General features: G+C 45.1%; 1 protein-coding gene and 1 long non-coding RNA gene across 5 annotated transcripts in view; one reads left to right on the top strand and one right to left on the bottom strand.

Annotated features, from left to right (window-relative positions):
- The window catches only part of LOC135918211 (uncharacterized), a 42,258-nt gene extending 39,258 nt beyond the window's left edge, over window positions 1–3,000 (top strand). The window contains exons 3-4 of the long non-coding RNA XR_010569599.1: window positions 1,992–2,318; window positions 2,517–3,000. This is a non-coding gene — a long non-coding RNA (uncharacterized lncRNA). The remainder of the gene's footprint in view (window positions 1–1,991; window positions 2,319–2,516) is intronic.
- The window catches only part of LOC135918210 (nonsense-mediated mRNA decay factor SMG7-like), a 140,890-nt gene that overhangs the window by 9,446 nt on the left and 116,754 nt on the right, over window positions 1–14,690 (bottom strand). For all 4 annotated transcript variants that reach the window (XM_065451900.1, XM_065451903.1, XM_065451901.1 and 1 more), the window contains one exon: window positions 12,735–12,861. In XM_065451900.1, coding sequence (XP_065307972.1) covers window positions 12,735–12,861 — 127 coding nt within the window. The remainder of the gene's footprint in view (window positions 1–12,734; window positions 12,862–14,690) is intronic.

Below are 14,690 nucleotides of genomic sequence, written 5' to 3'. Positions count from 1 at the left end.
TTACGATATGAAAAAGGACAAGTGACAGTTGGGGCACTCTCGGCCACTTCAATCTCAAGTACTTCACGCTAAAGCTCAGCACCTCAAACCCCCACCAATCTCACAAATGAGCAAACAATACAAATTTCATAATGTATTTATTTTTTAGCGCAGAATCTCTGCGATGCGACACGGATGATATGAATGTCGGATAATGCGAATAAGTTCTACAGCCAGAGTGCATTCGAAATTTAGGATGATACAAACCTCTTAAGTGCCATTGTGGATTATACGAATTTATGAGCTAGAAGCGCCAGTAGTAACGCTTAAAAAATTAAATTGAGATTTTATGTGCCAAAACCACAATATGATTACGAGGCATGTTGTAATGGGGGACTACGAATTAATTTTGACCATTGGGTGTAACGTGCACCCGGTGCACGATACACAAGTGCTTTTGCACTCTGCCCCCATCGGACTGCGGCCGCCGCGGCCGGGATCGACCACGCAACCTCGAGCTCAGCAGTGCAAGCCCATAGCCACAAAGTTACTGCGGCGGGTAGCATTAGCGTGGTGACTAGGCTAAGACGCATTTAGAGCTATTGTTCTGGCCTGCAGAGTCAGCCAATCTCCTCAATTGTGGTGGCGCTTGACATCACTCGACTGTAACAGTGCTCATCGGTGCCGTCGTCGCAAGGTACGGCCAACTTACTCAGCCCCGCGATTCGGCGTGCCATTCCTCCATATTCGAGCTCTCCCGCCCTTGCCTATGTACACAGCGCTTGCGCATTGCATTTAAGTGCGGAGGCATCCAAGCTGACAAGTCAACGCTAACAGATGCGTGCAGCGTGCGCCATACTCTGGGTCAAGTTCGTAGGCGAAGAGCAGCAGAAGTTCGCGCAAGCAATGACTGGTGCAGTAGCGATTAATGCGGCAACACGCGACAGCCGAAATGCTGTATGCTGTGGACATCTCTGAGGCATGCAGTGGCACCGGGGACCCGTTCGGAAAAGCACAACAGACCTATTTTTCAGCTTCTCAAAAAAATTCTGAGTGGGTTGATCATACGCCAAAATTTTGGTTGCCACATGGCGTTGCGCTCGCTCATGCGGACATGAGCCGCGTGCTCTCTATGTTGCAAATAGTGAGGCCATGAACGAAGCAGCCTCCTGCGCGCTCGCTTTCTTTGGCGAGGGGATACCTCGTTTTTTTTTTTTTTCGAGAACCGCTTGGCAGCTAATATCGAATAGATTTCTGCCGGTTCGTCACGCCATTGTAACATTCAGTCGCGGGCTTGCCGTCCAGGCAGCTAATCGCTTGGCCCAAAACAGCTTGGTTGAAATTTAGCAGTCACAACGAAAGCTGAAAGGTAACGACTCCACAACGAAGCTAAGCGGGAAATCAAGCTTTACTTATGGACGGCCAGCACTTTGCTGCGGTTTCGGAAATGTCGTGCTCAAGCTTAGCGAGCCGGCAGAAAGCTTTCTTGCACAAGCACGTTAACTGTCACTATGCTTTGCTTTCGGTGCTGCGGTAACTATTAGGTCAACGAAATGAGGCGCGCACATGGACCAGATCGACCGGCAGTCAGCCACTTTTAAATTAATTTAGTCTGTATAGATGGAAAACATACACGTTTATGCAGTAACCCCAAGGATGAATACATGGGCCAACCATGTATAGCTGAATTGCAGTGAAAGACTTATGGTAATGGCGTTGCGAAAGGTAATGAGAATTATTTTTTCTCCTCCTCAAATTCATGTGTTTTCAAGGTGATCAATTGTTTGTCAGCAATTGTGCAGGACCGTTTCAGCAGCAAATGGATTTCCACTGCTTATGTATGAATTTCGTTTGCGCGCATTGATGAGAATTACGTACGATGCGAATATTTAGCGTGACCTCGTGAGATTCGTATCACGTCGAGGTTATACTCTGTCGCAAAGTACATTATTATCGCTGTTACTGCTCAAGTTTAGTGCCCGCCATTACCACCTTCTGCTTCTTTCATACAGGAGCGTTCCTTCCCCACTGGTGTTTACTGCTGAAAACGACCACAGCTCCTGCGTTCTCTATCCAGAGTCCCGGCCCCAGACATGGCAACAGCTGTGTCCCCCCAGTCCCTTCCACGTTACTGCTTTCAATTTGTTCCGTGACATGTAACGGTTGCTGAACCCTTCATTTCTGATGCTGACACATGTTGCCTGGCTCTTGCTTATCATAACGTGTTCGTGCGCCGACCGATCACCTCGACAATGGAGAGAAAAGACAGGCTAATTAAAGGAAGGGAGCAGCAGCGGTGACTGTTCTGTAGAGATGCTATTAGGCCGAATGGCCATGAGGTAAGTGTTTTCCCTGACGTTGCCCCATTCCCGCTGACACTCAATGTTTAGCGCTTCCCTTCACGCTACATCCAGACATAAGACAGATTCCTTGTCTGCCGCCAGTTGGTCGCTTCACAGCGGCCTAGTTTCACAAATTTTGTTGGCGACGTTTACAGACTATACTCAGCCGCCAATATGGTCTGGACACCGATGCAGGTCACCAGCAGCTGCTCAAGACCACCGAGCTCCTCTAAGGAACACCTGGTGCCTAGCACCCGTCTGCCCAAGCCAAATTATCTGGCACGGACAAGACATGCATCCAATGCATATAGCCCTGCTAAATCTTGTTTACAGGACCCGAAGGGGGAAAAAAAGCGTAAGAGCGAAAAAACGTTCAAAAGACAACAGAAGATGCACCAGCCTTGCATATTGCTAAATGGGCACTTAACTTCGTCTCACCGACACCATGCAGTGAAGCCAAGCTTAGGGCTCGTGTCAGCCCATAAGTAATGAGAGCTGGTTCTGCGTGCTCCTGAGAAAGAGGAGGGCTTATACATTGTGTGCTACTAATCCTTCCGCTAAGCCTCCGTTCAGTCGGCGTCGTGCGATCAGAGGCAAACAATGGAGGAGCCCATCTTCTTGTCTCGCATGACCCGCCGCTTCATGGCTGCACTGCAAGGAGTTGGTTAGATGGAGTACAGTGCCACAGGGGCTGCTTCCATCTCACAGCCCCTGAGATGATCCACATCTCACTCCAGAGAACCGCCTTAGAAACAATGCAGGCACCTGCCAGTTTCGCGCCTGATACCAGTGAGATGTGCTGATAGCCATCTAAGTGTGTGCCCACTATTACATGTGCATTCCTGCTTCTTATCTGTATTTACTAAGCAGAAGCAACATGCTCCAGTCAGTAAAGGTGCCTTATTTTGAATGAGTTAAGTGCACGACAATACTTGCAGCGTGTCGGGCACCCCTTCATTGACTCGCTGACTGTGCTTCATTGGACCACTCCTTATACTTTCTAGAAGGCAAGTGTTTCCTTGCGATAGCAATAATAGGGACACTCCAGGCAAATTTCTGCCATTGTCGTCACTGTGGTGGTCTGGACAGACGGTGTCACGTGCGCGATAACCGCAGCGAGCCTGCGGCCGCAGTAAACTTCCGATCACATGTTCTTTCGGTCTACTATACGCTGGAACAAACAAACAAACAAACAAACAAACAAACAAAAAAACCGTGTTTAAGTTGATTTAATATAGGGAAAGAATTTCAGAGCGAAGCTGTCTATGAAAAAAAAAAAAAAAGGCATCCCGAGGTGGATCCTGGTGATAGTGCAGAAAGGGTCCAAGCTCAATGGGGGTTGCGGGGGGGGGGGGGGGTATACATGCCTCCCGCAGCCTCAAAGAGTGAGAGATTGAAGTCTTTCTGACTGACGTGTTCGGTTGGGTGTCTCTCGACAAAACATCCATCGTCATTGTGGGGGACTTCAATGTTGACGTCAACAGACCCGATAAATGGTGGATCTCATTGTTCATGGTGGAACCTTTCGGCTTAAAGTGTTGCAATGAAGTGGATGTGCTAACAACAAGACGTAAAAAATCGTACATTGATCTCACATTTAGCAAGAATGTGTCTAAAATCTGTGTGCAACCAACTGCAGTTTACCATACCGACCACAAGGCAACGATCAATATGGTGACCAAGTGAATGAAATTAAAATGTGTTGTGTACTTTCAACTAATTTAATATAAATACCAAGTTAAATAAATAAATAGTAGAAGGGGTCTGAATTTTTTACGCTTCCAGATAAAAGAAAAGCACATAATGCCTCAAGACTAATATTTTAAAGTTTTTGCATACCTTACGGCAAACTTGACTTGTAGAGATTGTGCACAGGAGAAAAAGCACTGAATGACTGCGTGTATCTGTTTCAACGCACTAATAATAATAATATTTGGGGTTTTACGTGCCAAAACCACTTTCCGATTATGAGGCACGCCGTAGTGGAGGACTCCGGAAATTTTGACCACCTGGGGTTCTTTAACGTGCACCTAAATCTAAGCACACGGGTGTTTTCGCATTTCGCCCCCATCGAAATGCGGCCGCCGTGGCCGTTTCAACGCACTCCTCCTACTTGCTAGCAAAATGGGAAGCCATCCAGGGACTATGACTGTAAACAGCGAAAGGGCTTATGAAGACGAGAGTTTCTTTTTTGTAGCTGCCCGAGCGTCACACGCATGCGTAATGGATCTTTTGCGAGATCTGGGGACTCTTGCTTCTAATATGTGCTTGCTTCGGTATGACGGAGGACGGCGCGCTTTGCTGCCGTGTATGTGCCACCTATACTTTTGTTCAAACGGGACATAACGGCCGATACAGAGCCTGTAATGGCGAAGCGGCAGTTGTTTGTCGTCAGTGGTTGGCCTGTGTCACTGTGGAGCATGTAGCATAACGTTTGCCATTTCGCCGCGAGTATTTGGCGCTCTGCCAGTGCCACGGCCGTAGGTGACAGGAGAAGTACGTGCCACAAGGGCACGCTCTGCGTATGTGCTGCCCAGCCATGAACAAGAACTTTATACTAATGTGCAAATGAATAGGTTACAATAAAAGAAATGTGCAGTAACAAAGTGTCATTAATGCAACGGTCTACGGCCGCTAAGGCGGAATCTACCTAAGCCGCTTTGCCCTCCCCCCCCCCCCCCCTCCCGCACTTCGCTCCCCTTGGCAGGAACTCTCCGTGTAAGGCCTGGCGGCGAAGCATAGGTAAAGCACAACTACTGCAAGTGAGCAAGGGAAATGATGTAATACTGCATAATAGAAGTCACACTTTCACCCAAAAGGCAAAACATCGACAGCTTTGGTAAATTAGTGGACAACTATACGAAGTAAGGATAGTAGTTTTATTGGTCGCATAAACATGCAAACATAAGCGTACTAATTAAATTAACAAGCATGGTGTCAGGCGTGCACAAGCAAACATAAACACATCTCACTCGTTAACCGCGGAAACTCGCTGTCAAAATACTGCAGTGAGGAAACGCGGCAGCAGCAGCGAGCGAATTAACCTTCGAGCTGTCGCTCGCATCAACGTGAAATAAGCTGCGAAAACGCAGCGTGGCTCTGTACCCGTCGCAGATGGCTTTCAAGATACAGCGGCTGCCCAGAGAACAGCCCCCCCTTTCCTCCCCTCCTCAAGAAGCCTTGCAGGCGATCGTCGGCTCACACTCGCATGCTTTCACTCGCACATGCAGTACATAGCGCGTGGCGGCAATTTTACCACCCTTGTACTTTATGCGCAACCTCATGGCAACAGTGATGACGATGGTAGAAATGCACCTGTAGTGTTGACATAATTGCTATCACAATAATAATTTATAAATACCGTGGAACAGGCGATTCGAACTACGGACTTCCCAATCACAGGTGCAGTGCTGACCGCTACGCCACGAAAGACGGGTGGAGAGAGAGAAAGAGCTTATTCCGGAGTATTTATGCATGGTTGCATAGTGCAGCTCAGCTACGGAAACCGGAGCAAAGCGTGCTCACAGAGGAGGGTGTGCTTTGCTGGAAAGGCAGATGCTGAGAAGCGAAAGTAGTACTCCGGTGGCTTCTGTTAATGGGCACAGCCGCGTGGGAGCCGTATCTTGAAAGCGATCTGCGATGTGGACAAAGTGCGCCCAGTGCCGGTAGCTTCGTATGTGCTGTGCTTTCGACGTTTAGTTTGCGTAGAAGCGAGAGACAGCACGAACGTCAATTCGCTCGCTGCTGCTGCCGCGCTTGCTTAACTTATTATCGCAATCGATGCTTCGCCTTTCGGGCGAAACTGCGACTTTGTTTGTTTCTCACTTTGAACGTTCATCACTCACTCTTTGCAATAAAGTTTTCAGACATCGCGGCGACAGTTTCGGAAGTGAGGCGTTTCGTATATTACGGACTTTGGATAAAACAGCCGTTTTTTGTTGGATTATCAGGGTCCAGTGTATTCCGTCTTCTCAAGCCAGTGGCCAAAATGCCACCCACTTGCAGCAAATTTAAGTGGGGTCTCTGACAGCGACCATCTCTGACAGGGTCTAAAATCAGAGGACTTGTCTGAAGCGATGATCTTCAAAATCTCACTCTGTAAATAGGAGTCCGTCAGCTGAAATTGCACAGCCAGAGAGAGAGCCTGCCACTAGAAAAATGACAGCTTAAACGCTTTCAAAGAAAGTTGAGAGCAAAGGGAAAGCAACCAATTAACAGACTCGAAAGCCAAGTCAAGCTTGATGAAGCCCTTGCAAGTACGACCTATGTTGATATTACACTCTAAAACAAAATTACACCCTTTGGGTTGTATCTTGCCACACAACAATAAATGTAATCTGTCTTGTCCGCATTTCCTTTCCTTAACGCTGCGAGCCCAGCACTTCCCAGTTATGAACGGCACGCGCGTTATCAGCATGACATAGCATTCCCAACAGGAAAGCAGCGGGCGCGACGTTTTCAAGAAAGGAAACCCAAGCAAGGCAGATGACGATTATTGTTGTGTGGGAGATATACACCCCAAAGAGTGTACCTCTGTCTAAGAGTGTATACGCATTTGTCAGCTACTGGTAAGATCTAGCTCCTTGACCCTACCTTTGCGACAAAATGTTGAAAGCTAAAAAGGTTTGATGCCACGGGATGCTTGTCAATTCCTCAGCTCAAGATGCACTTTCGAGATACCATTCTGTCCTGTATGCCAGACCAAACGTCCACAGAGAGACTCGGCAAGGCATCTAATTCAGCTTGCGAAGTTCTTGCTGAATTTTAATAAATGAGAACATTACCAGGATTGCCCTTTCTGCCATCTTTTCGGCTGCAAATGTGCCCGTTATGTGAATCGGACATCATAATGGCATCTTTCCGCCACGACATGAATGCGTTACATATTTTCAATATGTAAAAAAACTCAAACTAGTCCAGTATTCTGCCTGAGAAAATGCATAAGGCAGCACAAAATTGGGCATAGTACAGTCACAACGATTGGACTGCTATCTGTGGTAAATATGTTCACGCGACTTTCAATGGAGAAATCACATCGTGACACCAAATGTGATTGCCTGCAAACTCCCACACGGGCTATGATCATTTTCGAAATGGTAATGATCGCCAGCGAGAAGCTTCACCAGTACAAGGATGACGTTCATCAAGTGCATGCCACTTGATGAATGTACAGTATTGCATTTCGTAGCAGGATGATTATAAACAAGGTATACAGTGGAAATGCTCATGGAAAACACACGCCACAATAAGGCTACAAATATCCCCTCCAGGTGCTTAATTTGCAGGTTAGAGCAATGAACTGCAATTACCTTTCTTTGCCAGCTGTCACTTCTGTCTTGAATCTGTGCCTCCCAGAAAATGTTAAAAGAAAAGATGCGTGAATCCTCGAATGTACAAATCAAACATTAGTGTGATGAACAATTAGATTTGCGAATCAATTTTTTTTTCCATTCAGTTTTTCTAATATTCAGCGTCCCTGTGGTCAGCGCCGATTTTCGACGGTGCAATGCGCCGGCCGGTACAAATTACACGAAGTGGATGAGAATGGCAGAAGCAGGAGCATCTACGGAATGCGCACACATTCTTTCTTAGCACCTAAGCCCGTGGGGAGATCGTGTCAGGCAGTCAATGCAAGATACTAACACACAGCCTGTATGAGATCCATATGTTTACATGACGAAGATTTTATCGAAACCGTGACACACAAGCCATATTTAATTCTGTACCAAAGCCTGTTTCATCGATTTGGTCCACAGCGTGCGCTATTAAGAGCCCTCCCATTGAAATACCTGCCCTGCCGTTGGTGCCACAAACCTCATCCATACTTGTGGAGCAAAAGATTGTGGGCGATTTCCAAGTGATCGCTAAAGGCCGATGAGAGATGATGTACTAAGGTAAAACTTTGCAGGAAAAACTGAGCAGACCTTTTGTACCTTTTGTAACAGGGTGTGGTAAAATTACAAAGCTCACAATTACCATGAACCTTGGTAGAGATGGGGTGCACCGAGGCAGCCTGCAAAGAACCTTTTTCAGGTTTATAACGGTCTTCATGTGAACATCTGTAAACTCGAGTGAGCTCTATAAAGACTCCAGCACCAGCTAAAGACAACACTTGGAAATCACTGCCAGCATTTGAAGGGTCAATTCTCAGTTGATGCTGTGCTTGATATATGGCTATTAAGAGTTTGCATATAGACGCACTGGATTTTTTACTTTCTTGTGTGCGAAATTTGTAAATAATTTTTTTTTTGCATGCAATGCATCTTCCAAGTCAAAACATCATTGCAATGCACACTTAAGAGAGAGAAAGGCTGGAGACCAGGATTGACAAGAGCTTATTTTGCTATCCAAAAGGAGCCATTGCTATAGCTGCTTTACTGCCGCTCCCGTTCAGCTGTGAGCATGGCTCCTGCCATTTTCCGCTTTGCCCAACAGCCACGTGTTATGAGCAGTATGTGCATATTTGCACTTGTAGCTTTGAGCAGCCAGCGATTAGATGATAAGCAAACACCCATGGCGATTTGGGTCTATCTGCATGACAGAAACGCTTGCGGAACAAAAAAGTACAACAGTCTAGCAGCAGCATACATTCTCACAAACGATGGAGCAATCAGGCTTGACTCTCAGTTCCACCTTCCAATTAGGTGTGACGTGTGAGCAGTCGTATGCATGCGCGCCAAGTACAGCCTGGCAGTTGCCTTTCAGAGTTCAGAACTCTCGAAGGGAATCTCGAGGAGACGACTCAATATGTGAAAATGAACCCACTCCGTGGTCAATATGATCAAAGGATGTTAAGTGCAAAATAGTGATATTAAGTCATGTATTGGGCCTTCGGTGCTTGGTAATAGGCCCAAAACTCGTGATTTCATTCGTAGTATGCGAAGCAGCAGTGTGCAATAGTAGGTGACTAAGCTTACATGCCAGGCAGCTCTGGAAGATCTAGGCTCTGCCTACAACCCACGGCAGAGCTAAAGGTCGGTCAGTGCATGCCTCGATATGCTCAGACCACTGTAGAGTAAGCGAAACAGTGACACCGGGTCATGTGAAGCACCTTCCACACTCAACATCTGCATTTTCGTCTCCACTGGTCTTACCGAACAGACGACTAGCAGAACCCTCTTGCTGTAGAAATGATGACTGCTTGGTTTTTTCTGGATGGATAAAGAACAAAACTTCCGAGGCTTTGCAAGAAAGCCAGGAAGTATGTGGTCCTTCAATGAATATAAGTACCAAGTTCTCAATGGCAAAATTTTCAAAGCCAGATGAGGGAAGTAGACTCCTTAGCATGTGAAGCAGCTACACAAAATTTCCTTGCATGTAGCACTACAACAATTTTTTTCTTCTCAATACAACTTGGGAACTACTGTATGGTATTCACACACCCCTAACTAAAATCATTCCTTGCATTCTTGAAGTAAAGGTTATATTTCATTTCAGCTTGCTGTTTCATGAACAAGGCACCAAAACTAGCCTGCATGATCCAAGAACAGTGCAATGTGTCTGATTTTGCACAAGAGCAAAACAAAATATGACTCTGCTGTAGTGCTTTCAGGTTTAGCATACAATAACTGTCACAGCATTGTGCAGCACAAGATCCATTGAACAAATGTCAGATAATTTTAAGAAAAACCGTTAGCCTTCTCTAGTTGCAAACTATACGTAACCTGTTGACACCGGCTACAGTTGACCCTAATTATAGAAAAATCCCACTTTCAGCAGTCCAGAAAACTCCACAGGCTCCTAGGACAAGGACACAAAAGCTTGCACCATAATTTCTGAATCAGTTGTTCACACTTTGTGCCCGTAATGCGTGACAGCACACAAATGTATGCAGGACAGGGCAAGGCAACAGAACTAGCGCCAGAACCCACCATTAGATGGTGTCACATAAATCGTCACTAGAGGCCAATGCCAGAGACTTCCACCTTTTGCTTGTTTACAAAGCTGTGTTGAAATCTAGTATACTAGTACAACAAAGTAGTGATGCACGAGGCCATTCTGTATGCAGCTGTAAGAACTATCAGCAACGTATATGAACTGTTCTTGGCGCCACAGGCAGTAGTGAAGGAAGGAAAAGCTGGTAGCTGTAAAAATACCTTTTTTCCCAATACATGCCAATCATTCAAAAACACAAGACAGTTTAGAGCTTTTGTAGCTTAAAGCATGTATTCACTGCTGCGTGCATCACTACCACTGTTACTAGAAATTACTAGACTCTTTTCTTTATATAATAATAATAAAAGAGTTAAGTTTTGGGGTTTTACGTGCCAAAACCACTTTCTGAGTCCCCCACACCGTAGTGGGGGACTCGGGAAATTTGGACCCACCTGGGGTTCTTTATAGTGCACCTAAATCTAAGTACACGCACACGCAAAAAAAAGAAAAAACAGAAAAAAGAGATAGATAGATAGATAGATAGATAGATAGATAGATAGATAGATAGATAGATAGATAGATAGAGGAAAGTGTGTCTGTTTGTGTGGAGGTAGAATAGTAGTAGTGATGCAAAACTATTAAAGAAGTGACTATTGATAGTATTACAATACTTTGCTATTGACAGTGCTAGTGATACTCTTTCAATTCTTGGCTAGTGATATTACAAAAAATTATGCGATAACTAACCCTCACAAACACTCATTTCATGCAGTTGGGAACAGGAAACTTGATCAACTTTATGTTGCAGAGTTTATACGTGACATGTTGCGCGATTTTACATTATTGATAGTGCACTTGATAGTACTATCGATTGTACTATTGGTAGTACACTCTCAATGGTACTATCGATAGCTTTGCATCACTAAATGGCAGCCACCATCACATATCAAATGGCAGACGCTTGGACACAACCAATATCATGGTTTCTTAAATCACTATCTATGTCAGGCAAGTGTTTCTGTTAAAATTCTGCCCTGATATCTTTCTATAATAGAGTGTCTTGGCTCAACTTTTCAGGTAAAAAGCAAAAAAAAATAAAGATATTTTTCACAAAGATTCAGTCTTTGCACCTGCACCACTCCTTTATGCTCCAGGCCAGCACTTGCTCTGAGACTATAATAAAGGCTGATGCCCCGCTCAGAAAAGTTGCACATCACTGCAGGTTCACATGCTTGGTCGCAGAGCTGGCCTAGTGTTCCCAATTCGCCATGGGAGTCCAGCACAAGTCATAATGCATACAAATGTAGCAATTAACACTGACGAAGAAATACATTGACACTGCTCCAAGTACTTTATGCATCTCACATTACTTATAGAAAGGGACACTAAAGGCAAATATTTAGTCAAGCTAATGCAATAGATAAAGGCTCGAGGATGTCTAAAGCATCACTATTATTGCAAACAAAGCTTTAGTGATTGAGAAATTGAGGTAAATGCAGGACACGATTCGAGACTCACCCGGGACATTCAAGTACTAGCCCAATGACGTAGGTACTATTAGTTATAGTTTTGTCACTAGTACTCAACCAGCCGTAATAAAAAGATAATTGCATCGCATTACAAGATGGAAGAAAATGCTACTAATTTGATTCTTAGAAAAAAACTCATTGACGTTACCTTTGACAACAACACTGGAGGTTGAAAAATTTAGTTTTCGCTCGACTCTGCACCATCTGCGCTTTTGTATTTCAGTAGTTTCCTTATCACATAGTGCTGCTCTGGTTTTGCTGGCACGAGAAACTCGAACAAACTGCATGTAGCAGAGAATTCGATGTCCATGTGATGTTGTGGGATGCCCGAATGGTCCATGCCACTTGACGAAGAGCAGCTGAAGGGACGAATCCAATGCTCTGTCGTGGCTTGCTTTCTCCATTGCCACATGTTTTCCTCACCGACGGCAGTAAAGTACGGTGATGGCATAGGCAATGTCACCACTTCCCACTCAGGAGCAGGCTATTTGAATTGTATTAGAGGTATGCGAACCCTTCAGATGCAATTTTCTCTTAAACTAAGTCTTTTCTTGGCATGAAAGAAGTGTTGCAAGGTTTCTGGAATGGTATTTTAACAGTCCACATTGACTTAATATTTGCCTTCAGTGTCCTTAAAAGAGACCACTCTTTCACGATTAATGAGTTCCCCATAATCAAACACATTTTTCAAACAAACTGAAAGCCTTTCTTTTTCTTTCTCAGCGCTAGGCAGCATAGAAAACATAAAACACCCATAGACAGGGATGCAAGAGCTGCATTTAGCTCTTGCAATTTATTTGTAACATGCATGTAACTAGGCCTTACTCACAACAATAAGAAGCACACTCAGCTAGGAAACCAACCATAATATATTTGTATAACAGGAACAACCACACACAAGAAGAAAGAAATGAAAGTTGGGAAGGTCATTGGAAGGGTGGGAAAAGAGCCATTGGCATGGGACTGCCATACTGAAATGGAAAAAAAAGTGGGGGCATTTGCTCCAAACCTTCTTTGGCCATGTGGTGCAGACCAGAGGGCCAAGGGGAATTGAACAGTGAGTAAGTGTTTGTTGGTAAGTCAGGCCCTGACGTCTGCGCTGTACCACTTGGGGGCACCACCTGGCAGCCATTGACCTGCACCAGCAAAACATCATGTGCTCTCATTATACAGTGGGGACCCATAATAAAAACAGAAAGCCAGAAACCCAATTGGATGCCAAGCTGTCTGGCAGAGCCCATCATGCAGAACAGAGGTTAATACCGCAGTCACATGCACGCTTTCAATGATGACCGAAACCACAGATCGCTGAAATCATTGAGCCCTGTTGGCTCCCTTCCATGAGCTCGCGCAAAGGAACCAATAAAGCCCGCGTACTTCAATGGCCTTTGGTTTCAATGGTCATTGAAAGCGAGCGTGTGTGTCAGACTGCAGAGTAACTTTTTGGCATCCCATGCTAATTCACCTACACACAAGTTATTTAATTAACTCTTAAATTACTTTTGCAATTGTCTTTGGAAGGAGAACAACCATCGGCCACAAGAAACTACCAGGTGTTGTGCTGAGGCCAGAAAACAAAGTGTTCAGAATGAATATCAACAGTCAATGTAAGGAGTGCCAGAGCACTGAAAGGGCCTTGGATGGCTTCATTGTCACTTACAAGCCAAAGGCTTTTTGTAACTATTGACATGGCTCATGGTCAGCTCCGATGCCAGTTTTTCTCTAGAATTTTGTATGCACAGTACTAGACTGTTTTTTTTTTTTGAACTAGAAGTTTAGAACTAGTTTTTGTGAATTTATGTGTTGGCTATTAAGCAAGTGTTCTACAGCTCAATCTTTACTTAACGAAGTTCGGTTTTAACGGACCATGCTACAACGGACTATCAGCTACAGAAGACGAAATTAGTGGCAATTTTTTTTAAAATTGGGTTATAAAACATACTTTTGCCATGTCGACACGGACTGGCAACTGACACTTGCGAGGGTCAGCCAACGATCCCGGCTGAATATCGTGCGCGTGAGGGAGGAAGGTAGGGCGGAAACGCGACGTCTTCTTTCGCGCGCGCGAGGCACGGGGGGGTGAAGTCGAGAGAGACGGGCGGGGTTCTACTCCGGCTGCTGCTGCTTACGGCATGGCCGCCATATCTTGAAAGTGATCTGCGATGTAGACAAAGTGCATGTTTGCACAGGCAAGCATTTTGAAAGTGATCTGTGATATGAACAAATTGTGTGTGCCCGCGCGGTCTTCATCTTCAAAACGATCTGTGATGTGGACGAAGTGCGCCCATTGCCGGCAGAATGAAAACATCAGTAATACAATCTCACTGTTCTATTATGTGCAGGGAGTACGGCTCTTGCATGCTTTCAGCACTCATTATTATAGAACACCGATTATGCAGAATTTCAGGTAGCTTCGTATGCGCTGTGCTTTCGACATTTCGTTCGCATTGTAGTGAGAGAGGGCACGAAGGTCAATTTGCTTGCTGCTGCTGCTGTTGCTTTTCAGGCGAAACTGTGACTTTTTTTAAATCTTGTTTTTACTTTGGACGTTCGTCGCTGACTCTTTGCAATATAGTTGTTAGACATTGCAACGAAAGTTTCAGAAGTGAGGCATTTCGGATATTACGGACTTCAGATAAAACGGTCACTCTTTGTCAGATTATTAGGGTCCGCTGTAATGCGAGTCGACTGTATACTAGTGTAATGGCCGCAGTTCTTTTTCTTCGATATTTGGGGTGAAAATTGGGGGTGCGGCCACTACGCAGAAAAATAAACATTTTTTTTCCATAAGTATTTTCAGTGGTACTTCCCTTTATTGAACTACAATTAGAGTGCACTAGAATACGGTTGAGTGGGACGAGTGGCTGGGGCAGCAGATGCTTTACAGTGAGGTGCGCGACGAGGAAAAATACTGTGGCGGCGCTGTGATCGAAGTGGTTTGGGCAGCATCAAGGTCGTGCTGTTA

The sequence above is a fragment of the Dermacentor albipictus genome, chromosome 1, assembly GCF_038994185.2.
Source record: "Dermacentor albipictus isolate Rhodes 1998 colony chromosome 1, USDA_Dalb.pri_finalv2, whole genome shotgun sequence".
NCBI classification, from domain to species: Eukaryota; Metazoa; Arthropoda; class Arachnida; order Ixodida; family Ixodidae; genus Dermacentor; species Dermacentor albipictus.
Note: the sequence above shows the minus strand (reverse complement) of the source record. Positions and strands in the feature narration are given on the sequence as shown.